This window comes from Neolamprologus brichardi, chromosome 17, assembly GCF_056152115.1.
Source record: "Neolamprologus brichardi isolate AB-2024 chromosome 17, ASM5615211v1, whole genome shotgun sequence".
Classification (NCBI taxonomy): domain Eukaryota; kingdom Metazoa; phylum Chordata; class Actinopteri; order Cichliformes; family Cichlidae; genus Neolamprologus; species Neolamprologus brichardi.
The window spans coordinates 31735091-31748251 of NC_142120.1; the positions used below are offsets into that span (position 1 = coordinate 31735091).

The 13161-nt window shown below is 40.8% G+C and overlaps 1 protein-coding gene across 1 annotated transcript; it reads left to right on the plus strand.

The window, feature by feature from the left end:
- Nucleotides 1-4307: 4307 nt before the first annotated feature.
- LOC148097987 (uncharacterized) lies at nucleotides 4308-12729 on the plus strand. Its single transcript, XM_087830412.1, has 4 exons — nucleotides 4308-4334; nucleotides 6597-6737; nucleotides 7883-7967; nucleotides 11331-12729. Exons 1-4 carry the CDS (start codon nucleotides 4308-4310, stop codon nucleotides 11753-11755), a joined length of 678 nt encoding a protein of 225 aa, XP_087686538.1. The 3' UTR covers nucleotides 11756-12729.
- Nucleotides 12730-13161: the final 432 nt, after the last annotated feature.

The following is a 13161-nucleotide window of genomic DNA, read 5'->3' on the forward strand; positions in this document are numbered from 1 at the left end:
GAAACAAATAGTTTCAAAAAGTTATTTTACATGTTCAGACAGTTAATAAAGAGCAAGGAATACTTTATATACCAAGATCTTTATTGTTTCATTATTCATAGGAAGCCACATCTTCGATCTTCTTCAATCAATCAATCAATCAAAGCTTTATTCGCCACATGCAGGTTGCCCTGCAGTGAAATGGGACCCCCCCCCCCCCCCCCCCTCCCCCGACCTTACACACACAACACAGACATTACATGGGAATACAAGTCGGAGATCGGTAGCGTTTCAGAAAAACACTGAAATGTACACTACAATGGGAAAGTACAACAGGAAAAAAAGAGACCTCTACTCATGCTTATTTCTACCTTTTCTTTAAATATTTGACAGAAAGAGTGACAATGATGTATATCTGACTTCATGAGTCAAACAATCCACTACTGAACAAGTCCAACAGCAACAACTCACTAGAGACTTCATTACCTGCTGAAAGACTGTGCTTTCAGATGACAACGATAATCTGTTTACAGCATCACAGACAGATAGATGGAAGTTGAGTTACCATATAAAAAAAAGACTCATGTGTGCATTATGAAAACACGTTACCGTTACTTATAGTATGTAATGTCAAGTAAGTCCTCTCGGAGGAGCTGTTGTGCATCTGCTCAGCTTGGAAACCACAGTTCCATAATAGACAGATATATCAATTTATCGATCTGATACCAGGTAAAGAAAGGGCCAGTACCAATATCGATACTGATACTTTAAACTTTTAAAGGCAGCTTATGTAGAGGTGACACGACTTATGAGATGAATCAACATCAAATTGCAAAGTCTGGACCGTTTTATGACCATAATAAAACGGGGCATAAATAAAGGGCATAAATAAAAGAGACGAGGCAGTCAACACAAATAGACTGAGACATTTTTCATATTGCATGTTTTTTCATTTCCAAAAGAAATTATTTAACACAGTTCGGTGAGCTATATACTGAACTTAGAGGATAGAAATGATATATTGCTCCTACCGCACAACGGTCAATCCGATATCAATACCAGTGTTGATACTGACACTATCAATACGATTGCTCTGCCTGCCTCTAATAGAAAGACAGCAAAATGCAGGACTAAGACAGAGGGCGAGGTTACCATTCACACTCATGGCCAATTTAGAATTGTCAATTAACATGCTGGGGACCGAGGCAGAGAGGCCGTATTACCCAGAGAGAACCCACACAAGCACAGGAAGAACATGCAAACTCCTCTCTGAGGAACCCCACCCAGCCAGTGGCAGTTCAATCCTCAGATGTTCTTCCCGGAAGGTAGCTCCTTTTACCATAGCACCTCTGTGCTACTTGCAATTCATAGCTATAACCCTATAAGTCTTAATTACCATGTTGTTGCCTTAACTAACTAAAATGTAAAAGTAGCTGCGATGATAAAATGTGCATATTCTTGTCTGTAAATGTTGTGTTAATGAGTTTAACCTTGCCACTTCAAAGGTTTGGCACACTCACACAGGCATTCCGTATTCTGGCTAATTAGACCTCAACTTATGTTAGAGCTGTTTGGAGTGTTTCTGAGCTTTCTGAGTCTCATGAACCAAAAACAAGGGTCACGGTGTGTACAACTCTTAAAGAGAGTGACAAAAAATAGTTGGAGGCCAGAACCTTGGTAGTTTTTGGGCTGTAGGCCAAACAGTGTAGCTGCCAAGCCAAGTCGCAATAGCTCCCAGGGTTTTTCTTTTCTTCTTTTATTGTTGTTTACTTTCCCTTGCACTTAGGTTATATTTGCCTGTGATTTCTGCAGACACTGTTTCTGGTGGTTATCTCTTTGGCGGTCAGCACTGTCAAGACATGTCAATTGATTAAATGAACTCTGAGCAGTCATAATGATTTAGGCACTCATCAGAAATCTCTGCAGAATCTTGCTTGTTTATATATAAGAAGTTTATTTCCACCCACACTGTTTTCAGTGTGTTTTGAAGTGGAACCAGAGAAAATAACAAAAGGTAAACTGCTGAAAGCAATATGCAGAACAAGCCAGCTAAATAAATCATGACACGAAAAGTCTGCAACTGCAACAGATTTAAGAGAGCTCTTATGTTTGTGTGTTTTGCAGTCGCTGTGAGCCAATGGCTGTGCTTGGGTTGAGTTAACTGAGGACAGGTGTACTTGATTGCACTTCCACTCTGATCTACTAACACTGCTCTCACATTTTCTCTGTTCAGCAATGTTATATATACAGTCAATATTTAATATGGTTTGAGATTGAATGCAATACTTTTATAGTAAATATTCTTTTGTGGTTCTGTGAACTTTACAGTTACGATCCTGTTAAATGCTTGGTCACATTATCCTGTTTCTCTGTGCAAGACAGGCCCTACTACATCTGGCAGTTTAAAGAGAGAGTAAAGAAAGAATATAATGTGCAGCCATAGATTTTTTGCACTTTTCTTACAACTCTGTGCTGGACTGGCATTAAAGAATTAATATGGAAAATTCTTTCATTTTAAAATGGTACATCGAGATGGTTTTTTTTTTGGGCTGTTATGTTTTCTTCTTACCCCCCCCCCCCGCCCCGAAATATTCTGTCTGTACACAATTTATAAAGGCGAGTCCTAAAAGATAGCCTATAAACTTTCTTTATATCTTGTCATACAATCTTATTTTAAAAAACGTACATGACTTTCTAGACCTAGTTACTCTATAATAACACCACAGTGTGTATATTAACAATAACATGAACATAAAACAGCAGAAAGGGTTTAAATATACTTTGCAAATAAGCTGGAGACCACACAACAACAACAACAACACAGATGGAGCAATAAGTTGCTGGGAAGCTTGAAGGTACGAAAAACTGATTTGCAGAGCAGTGATCAGTGAAGATAGGAAGACAGGAGATAAATGAGTGGACACTGAGTCAGTGAGCAAGGCAATTATTTAGGGGGAGGAACACACTGAAAGAAGGAGAAAGGATGGAGACGAGAGGCCAAGGAGAAGAGGAAAGACAAAGATAAAGAGGCGCTTGGAGAACGAAAACAAACAAAGAGAAATGAATAAATGGAATGAAAGACCACAAAGACTAAAATGTCAGTGGCAACTTTCATAATTCGCACTGTTGAAATTTTACAGCGATCTCTAAACACACACGTGCAAAATACAAAAAAGAAACCAGTATTAAAATGAAAAACCCACACACCCACTGATTAGTGTTTAAGTGTGATGTCATGTACTTATGTTAAACTTGTGCCAGGACATGCGTTCAAGTCATTCCCCACAAACGAAAGTGATCTGTTTGTTTGTTGTGAAAGAGTCAGTGGAGCACAGAAGGCCTGAGCACGGACAGATGGACTAACTGGCTGGCTGGCAGGAAGTAACAGGCTGCATGCTTCTTTTTGATTGGCTCTAATTATGATCTACTGCCGTGCCTTCCAGAGATTTGCTGACTGGTTGATGTGAGTTGTGTGGATGTGTGTGAGAGCGTGTGCGTATGCATGTGTATGTGCACACCCTTCTGTGGTGAATCCAAAGTTTTCACAGGGAAAATAGGACAGGCAAAGGTGTTAAGCAAGTAAGAAGCAGGTTGTGTTTACATTTAGTTAAGCCATATGGTAATGCAGCAATCTGAAAACAATTTGTCTCAGCATCTGACTGCCTCAGCAAAAAAAGGGGGGGGGGGTTCTTTGATTGGTCGCAGCATATCAGTTGCACGGTATTTCATTGCTGGTAGCAAGTTAATTTTGCAAGCCCACAGTCATCTAGAGCTAAACAGCTCCATCAGTGAGATTTAATTAGAAAATACCCTTTTTTTGGCTCTGTTATAATCTAGTGGAAGAATTTTCTGTTAATTTTCAGCGATGCACTGGTGATTTAGACCCTGCAAACTCAAACCACGCAAAGTCTCTTTTTAAGAAATATGACCCGAGTCGTCAACCAATTTTCACACAAATTCTAGAAAGAGAACTCAATTAAAAAGATGACATTTAAGCACATAGTCATTTATTTATAAAGGAAAATGAGCTTATAGCACATATCTGTCAGGGGAAATCGTACATGCACCTCTAGGATTAGCAGTAAGTTTGTAGGTGACCCTAGAATCAGGTGCTTAATCAGGTGTAAGTGTTTTAATTTAAAGAAGTGATCTATATCAAAACCCGATCTTCATAACGCATATTTGCAGAACTCAGTTGTGGCATAAACAAATTATATTCCTATGTTCTTCAGTGAAAAGAGTTGATGCTCAGTGGGTAAGGAACTATCTCTGAAGAGTTGCCTAATGCTAGAGTCACAGTAAGGAGAAGAGCAGTTGAAGGATGCGGCATGACCAAAATGATCCCATATGTCAGAGTCAGTCGCCACCTTTAAAGCGACTTTGGTGCATCAAGATGGCGATAAAACAGCAGTTTGCAATTGAATGTGGTCAAACTGGCAATTACATGCAATCTGTTTGTGACATTACAGTCATTAATGGTGATAAATCAGCCAACATTGCCACTGCTGTCCTTTATCCATCTGCTCCTCTCTATGAAGACATTCACAATAGACAGAAATTCACATTAACCGGTTACATTCAGAGTCTAGTCAAAACCTCAAAGTTTTGGAAAATAAAATCAACGATTCTTCAACAAATAGTGGCATAGTTGCTACAGGACAGCAATTTAACTGCAAAGTACCTTTGCTGCTCTTCTATATAAGATCTCGCTTTGATATTGGAATGTATGCTTCCTACACAATACACTGCTGATGGCTGTCTTTGTTCACACTCTCAGAATTTGTTAGTCAGAGCCTTTTAGTCTGTGGCACCAAGGCTGTGGAGGAGTCTAACACCGGAGTTACGTTTAGTTGACTCTGTGGATTCTTTTAAAAAGCTGCTAAAAAGTTTAAATAGGCTTTCTGTTCAGAATTTGTTTTGAATTATTATTTATTTATTTTGTGTCTTATTGTATGTTTTTATGGCTAGAGTAAAATAAATATGAACTTTATGCGTACAGCGCTTTGTGACTCCTTGTCTCTTAAAAGCACTTCAAAAATAAACTTTATTTACTTATATATCTATAATACAACCAGTTGTTGAGTCAAGAATGCATTGCAAAGAGATGTGTCACAAACCAGTGACCAGTGTTGGGGAGTAACGGAATACATTTCCGCCGTTACGTATTTAAAATACAAAATATGAGTAACTGTATTCCGTTATAGTTACCGTTTAAAAAGGTGGTATTTAGAATACAGTTACTTTGTTGAAATAAATGGATTACATGGCGGTACTTCCCTGTTTCATATGGTGGGGGTCAGGACTGTTTGGGTTTTGTTTGACAGCTACGTTCTGTTGTTCCAGGTGGCAGCGTTACGGTTGCCATGGTTACAGGGCGATGCTCTCTCTCTGCGTGTTTCCTGGGTGAGAGAGGCCGTTTTGTTGTTGTTGTGCTAAGCTAATAGGCAGAATGCTACAGGCACAGCCCTAAAGAATGTAGCATCATAGGCAGTGTAGTCCGTGCTGCAGGGAGAATGGACTGCCATACCCGTTATGTGTCTGTGAGCGAGGGAGGGAGAAAAAGGAAAAGTACGAGTTGTCATCGAGCAAAAACGGGAGCTGGAAGCATGTAAATATAATAATAACCACTGCAGCCAAGAAGAGTGCCTGATGAGCCCAGTTGTAAGTAAGCTATTAAGACTCGACTGTACACCGTGTTCGTGTTTTCCTCCAAAAACAATAAGTTCCTTTGGAGCAGCCTTTCAACGCCTCTCTCTGTTTCTCGCTAGCAAAGTTGACCTAGACAACAAAGTAAAGCTAGTTTTCGGCTAGGAGCCCAACACGAACCGGCCGTATTAGTCAGAGGTCCCTTTACTACTGTTCGGAGCCGCGGACCTTCAGTAACAGTAATAAATCACAGCAATAGTACATTCACGTAGTTGTAAACAGCATGATAATATATTAAGTAATCCAAAGTATTCAGAATACGTTACTCTCATTGAGTAACGTAACAGAATACTTTACAGAATACATTTTGGGGCATGTATTCTGTATTCTGTAATGGAATACATTTTAAAAGTAACCTTCCCAACACTGGCAGTGACCAGCTAGACTCTGACTAACAGCAATGTGTTGGCAATCTGCCTGCATTTATAAATTAGACTGCAATTATTTGCAGACCTTCTTCAATCTATCTGACTGTGTAACACCCGAGTGTTGCACACTCGTGCAGCACCTCTTGTGAGAAATGCAATTCCAGTGCAATCACAAGGCTACTGATTTTTCCTAGTCATAAGAAAGATGCTGTCCTATTTTAAGTGGAGTGTGACTGAGCCATGATGTTCATGTTCATGACTCCACCATCAGGAGAAAACATGGCAGGCACGTGCAGAGGGGGGGGGGGGGGGGCTAGAGGGGCTTGAGCACCCGCCCCTTTCCTGATGGGTGCCCAAAGTGCCCTTTTGTTGAGGCAACTTTTAAATTTTTCTTATTTATTTTTATGTGTGTGGGCGTGCGGAGTCCTGTCTGTGCCCCTCAACAATAATATTTAACTATTAATCACAGTTTTGTTAAATAAAAGGATCTGGCTTGCATCAGTCACATGATCACATTTAACCAATGATCGCCCTTGACGGCAGAACGCGCTGGTTACGAGCCGGGAACGAGCTCATAAAGAGCACGCGCATTTTTTGCAGTCCGGAGCTGTAGGAGAAACACAAGTTAACTCAGAGACACAGACTTACTATATTTCTTCCATACAGACTGATGCGACAAAACCAGTAAGTAGGTGTACAGCGTAAACTGTAGTGTATAGCACACAGGAGTATTGGCTTATTACGTACACGTTGGTAAGTTGTCTTGTTGCAATTTGATGAACTGAAACAAATGAGCGTGCTGTCTGTGCAACAGCGTGACAAACATTACCTGTCCTTTTATTAACTGCACATGTAGTGCTGGTCATAGCTGCTAGCTCACTGGGTAAGGCTGTCATAGGTCTGTAGCTCTGTCCACCGTCTTAGTGAACATATCTAGTTTTAAAGTAAGTTACAGAGCATTTCCTGCCTTTCTGGGGGGATTATATTTCACTAAAAAACGATCTAATAAGCATGTCCACATAATTATGCATTATTATAATATTTTAAAAAAACACGCTGTATTTTAAAGAACATACTTTAAGAAGCAGATTATATTAGATTTATATTTTAAATAAGACAAAATTTGGTTTTTACAGCAGTAAAATTATTGTATCTCTACAGTTTAAAAATGTAATAAGCTTTGCCCTGCACAGAGTGGATAGTGAAACAAATGGAATCATCATAAATACATTATTTCATATTTATTACTTCCCCCTCCTCATTGCTTTATTATTGTAGCTCTAGTAATAAATAATAATGTAAGGATTCTGGATCAGCACCACGATGCCCATAGTATATACAGTATTCTGAAGAAGGTCTAAAATGTCACTGTGTGTGCGTGCATGTGTTTGTTTTATGTATATGGATTTTTTTAAATTAATACTCATGATATAACATTGTCCAGACATGCCTGGTAAGTACATGAGGAGGGAACAGTAGAGCTGTGTGAGGCTACTAAAGGCAGTGCTATAACATTTTTCTGTCATCATTTTATTATAGATTAAGTGCAAGAGTTGTTAGGTGTGGATAATTAGATTATAGTTTATTGCAATAGCAAGTTGTGCCTTGTTCTCAGATAGACAGCAAGTGGAGAGTGATATATGAAATGATGGGATGGAAAGAAGAAGAGAAGCAAAGAGTGATTCACAGGCAGAGCCGAGTTTATTTCTCACAGTTTTTTGTTGCCTTATGGTTCCAAGCGCTGTCACCAATCTTTGCATTTTGTTATTATCTCATGATACTTGTTTAATCAGCTACCATCTCTCCTATGGACTTTTTAATGTCTACAGTCTCAGATCAACACAGCCCTGCCCCCCAGCACTATCAGCAGCAGGAGCAGCAGAAACCCCTCAACATCAACATTGTACCCATCAGGTAAAACATCGGCTACGTTTGCTTTGCCTTGTCGCCACCTCACAACAGTGATGTAGTATGATGCGATCCCATATTAGATTCTTGATGAATGTGTGTTGTTGTTAATCAGCCTGGTTCAATGTGCCCCTTTTTAACTTTGAGCACCCGCCCTTTTAAACGTCTCTGCACGGCCCTGAAACATGGCATGCATATCAGGGCTGCGGGGAGAAAGCCACCACTCTCCAATAAGAAAGCTGCTGTCCATCTGCAGTTTGCTAAAGCCAGAGGGTTACTGAAACAGTTTTTCTATTCAAAGGAAACTTTAAAGTACTAGCTCATAGGCTTTTTCTATCTGTGAAACATTGCGGTAGTTTGAGCCTCTTTTTTTTTTTTTGCTGCATTTGGACCAGTGTGGCTTCCTATGAACTCTCAGAACCATCATTAAAGCTAAATAAACTTTTTTAAAAAAAAGGGTTTATTAAGTGCATTTAATTTCTAAATTAGGCAGAGAGCACTTGCTTTGGCACAGTTCATTAGGTTTATGTGGGATGCATGCCCTACGAGGTGAACTACAGACGTTCCCCAGAAGAACTGTCTCTTTATGCCCTTTCCCAATGAGTGCCAAACTCCATTGATGACCCTGGAAACACCCAAGTGTTCATGAAAACTAAATTTTCTAATAAAACCATCTGCCGAGCAAGTTATTCAGTCAACAGCTTCAGCGTGTTAAATGGCCCTTTGGTTTGATTTTTTATTTTTTTTTTGGTCAGACAGTTTTATTGGCTTCAGTGTTAGTATTCCCTCCTCACCCCTTTTCGCTTTTGTCTTTGTTTCTGATTTCCCTAATTTCTTTTCCACCCTCAACATCTTTAAACCTCCATTTTCTTCTCCCACCCTTCTGCAGTTTTGTCTTCCTCCTCCTCCTTTATCCTGTTCTTTTCCTCCCTTCCCTTCCTCCTCTCCTTATTCCCCATCTTTCAGCACGAGCTGCTCTGCATGCCAGGCCTCTCCTCTTGCCTTCTCTTCTCATCCAACCTCTAATCAGATCAATTCACTATTCCATTCACAGGGATATAATAAGGTGATTATGCATGGGCCCCGCGCTGCTTCCATACTCTTGCTCACACACACACACACACACACACACAAACACACACGCACACACACACACCCTGCCCCTTTAGCACTGATGGAAGTTGACGTTGCATTTCCCCTAAAAATTCTGTGGATGTTCTCCGTCAGAGAAAGCTGGCAACCTGGTGCTCCCCGATTAATTTGTCTCTTCGCTTCTAATCAGTGTCACGACAGAGGAGGAACACAGTGATGAGAGAAGGAGGGAGAGAAGGAGGAGGAGGCAGGGAAAGAGGAAAGCAAACAAGGAAGGGAGGAAGGTCCCTCTAAATGTTTGATTAGAGTCCACCAGGAGACCTCTTCAGATCAAATCTCCAAACTCAGCACAAAGAATAGGGGTGATTAAACTTCTATTGCCATACTTCAGCAGCCACCTCAGCTTCTTTGCACACCCATAATAGCCCCGTGACAAATACACCAAGGTTTCAGAGACTGCTGTGTTTGGTGTGTCTTACCTGTGGTGCAAACAACAGCAAGAGCAACAACAACAAACCCTCTAATCAGGCTGATTGCTGCATGTCTTCATTTTAGCATAGAGGTTTAGCAAAGTAAAGGTGAAATATCAGCTCACTCACACACACACAGCACGTTTCTGGCTCCGCTTCTATGGCCCACGTCTGATCAATTGCACCGTGCATCACTAATTTCACTGTCCATGATTCTGTGACAGTGAAATCAGTGATGCAGGTCCATGACGAGTTCATAATGCGCTGATCGTTTTGTTCATTTGTGTTTTATATTGTGGAATCTTTTTCCAGGGTGAGCAGATATTAAATGAACTTAAATCAGGTATGAGGATTTCTTTTGAATAGGCTGAAATATTTGATGATAAAAAAACAACAAATGTTGGGAAACTTGATGTATTCAGCTAGATAACTTTCTACTCATTTTTGACTACAACCATTTGGTTAAGTGTCTCATGATCGTTTTGATTGGCATCTGCTTTTTTCAGGCCACAAGCAATCAAAGGAAGATAATTGTCTGTTATACAAAAACAAAACTGGAGAGGATTGTAGTATCGCTGATCACATAACTGATTAATAGGCCAATCATCCCAGTCTTGTAATTCAAGGACGCTAAAGAATTACCAAAGAATATTTGGCTGCAGGGAATGGTAAAGAAACAAGAGAAGCAGTGACAAAATCCAAGAAGAATACAGTAGGAGAGCTAGCTCACAGTTCAGGAAGAGAGAGTGGGTTATTTCACACAGTATTTATGTATTTTGTGTGCATGTGCGTGTGTGTCCTGATTCAGTGATTCACCAGGATGCTGAATAGTAAGTATGCAATTTTCACTTCATTTAGAGAAGAAGAAAGTCGTTGATAGGAGCAACGGTTGGGGGGTGGTGGGGGGGGGGGGGGGGGGGGGGGGGGAATCACAGAGAGGTAGTGATAGATAAAATGGCTCGGATGGGCAGTAGAACACCTGGCCATGTGGGGGAATAGCTCACTAATTGGATGGAAAGTGAAACACTCCCATGAAAGCAAACCATGCAGCCTTGTGGAGCCTGTTTCTCACTCTGTATGGGTATATTATAGCTCATTTAAAGCAACAGAATGCGTGTATGGTGGATGCATTAAGGAAACAATAGTGCCACTGAGAATGCAAGATTCTAGGAATTTGGCATGCTTATGAACTGAAACATTTTGTTTGTTTATTAAGAGGCGAATATTTTTTTTAATTGTTGCTGGTCTACTCTGCTTTACAAAAACAGATGCTAAGACACAATTATGTCACTTGGTTGTTCACATGTGATTTGTCTCCTCCAGGCGAGAGCTTGGAGGTGACAAATCACATAAGAGAGTTGTGAGAGAGTTCACAACTCTCTCACAACCAGAGATGTAATAAGTATTTCAACCACTAGGGGCCACTGGGAGCTACTACTGCATGCAACTCACTGCTGTTGGTCAGCTTTCATCACTATTGTCTTCTGTTAAATTTCCATTATTGATTTAAAAGAGATCTTATCTCGCCCAACTTCAGAAGACTACACCATGTGTGCAGAATGAGAATGTACCCAGAACCCCACACAAGACATATTGAAGACTAAAGAACCAAAGTCTGCTGTTTTTTCTCCAAAATAAATGCAATTTAGAAAAGAAAATGTGACCAACCAGGTGAAAAATTAACAACCAGTGTCTCTGGTAATCATAAACCTTTTAGTTTGCTCAGTCCTTTCGAGTAAAGGTTGCAGAAGGCATAACTGAAGGCATGTCCATCCATCCATTCATCCATTTTCTTCCGCTTATCCAGGGCCGGGTTGCGGGGGAAGCAGCCCAAGCAGAGAAGCCCAGGACCCCCCTCTTCCCAGCCACCTCCCCCAGCTTATCCGAGGCCAGCCGAGAGATATAATCTCTCCAGCGTGTCCTGGGTCTGCCCCGGAGCCTCCTCCCAGTGGGACGTGCCCAGAAAACCTCGCCCAGGAGGCACCCAGGGGGCATCCTTGTCAGATGCCCGAACCACCTAAACTGGCTCCTTTTGATGTGGAGGAGCAGCGGCTCTACTCTGAGCCCCTCCCGAAGGGCCAAACTTCTCACCCTATCTCTAAGGGAGAGGCCAGCCACCCTTCGGAGGAAACCCATTTCCGCCGCTTGTATTTGCGGTCTCGTTCTTTCGGTCACTACCCACAGCTCGTGACCATAGGTGAGGGTAGGGACATAGATCGACCGGTAAATTGAGAGCTTCTGAAGGCATGTACACTTCTTTTATGAATAGGAATATAAGGGTGCTTCATATATATAGCTTACCAAATGAAACCAAAATAGCCATTAGCAATTTTTTTTTCAGGTTAAAAAATGCCATGACAATAAAGCAATTTTAAACATGACTGTCAGTTTTCTGACAGTTTTGTTTTAGCCTGTGTATATCGCTTCCAAAGAGCACCTCAGACAGAAACAATGTGAATCCACGAAGCGCTCCTTCTCAAAAACAGTTGTACCCATACAGAATATTCGAACAAACCCAGAGCACAATGAAGACAGAAGATATGACACAGATAACCTGTGGACATCAAAATTCCCCTTCCCATTTGTTTTGCAGCAGTCTGCTGTAAGCTAGAACTCTGGGGTATTATAAGCTGTTCTTCCTTAAAATAAAACACCACCAACAAAAAAGGCCTTTATTTTTCACAGTATAAACAGAGGAAAAAAACCACAAAATGTACTGTTTCTACTTCTTTTTTATTTAACCAGTGATTTTCCATCTTGAATGTAGCCTCACAACTGATATTTGACAAAGCAAATTCTGCCAGTGAATCTGCATCAAAGGGTGGGTATTATCATCTAGATAATGTGAATAAACATATGCATGAACTGCTGTTTCTCTCTACTGTAATTCCCCGTTATAGTGATTTATCTTGTCTCGTTCCTATCCTTACCACTTAGTGTTATTCAGCCTGATTCTCTCCAGCAAACTGAGCTTGGGCCAGAAAAAGCTGGAATATAACAACTCACTGGGAAGCGACCAGCATTCACTCTTAAGGGTATAAGCCATGAGTGGATTTTTCTGCCCAACACGGACTACTTGCTTTCACTGTAACACTTAGTGACCAAGGTTTCTGCAGGCACTTAATGACCACCTGAGGATCTACAGTATAGGCTGAATTACAAAGCACTTTGTCACCTGGCCAGTGGTTACTTTTTGGACCACATGAGTGTCTGTCAGTCAGTGCCCCACTAATGCGCACAAATGGACTTTGTGCTTCCTCCGTCAGAAGCAAAATGTCTGCTGACTTAATGGCTGGGTTGGACAGTGTCAGCAGTCAGCATTTTAGACAAAAGTCAAGGTCGGAACTCAGGGTCGGAGACCTTTCTGAAATCTCTTGCTTTCTGGCCTCGTCATTTCCAATTCTAGCCATTTCCTCTCTTTCCTTTCCTTTTTTGCTAGTTTGCCAAAAGCTTTCTCACTAAGATTTCCTCTGGAAACATCTGCTCTCTATTATCGCCATGTAATTACATTGTATGGTGGCAATCATGCCTTCCTCATGAACTGATGACATGAGATGTGACAGAAAACCCTAAAAGAAATCTAGTAAGTAGAACACAAATAAAGAATTTCTGTGAAACCTTTTCTTAAAGGTTGGCAC

What these genes read in the sequence shown, in the direction of transcription:
- LOC148097987 (XM_087830412.1), top strand. Translation starts at nt 4,308, where the DNA reads ATGACCAAAATGATCCCATATGTCAGA. An exon ending in AAATGATCCCATATGTCAGA is followed by an intron (nt 4,335 to 6,596) that starts GTCAGTCGCCAC and finishes CCTTGACGGCAG; the next exon opens with AACGCGCTGGTTACGAGCCG. An exon ending in AGACTGATGCGACAAAACCA is followed by an intron (nt 6,738 to 7,882) that starts GTAAGTAGGTGT and finishes TAATGTCTACAG; the next exon opens with TCTCAGATCAACACAGCCCT.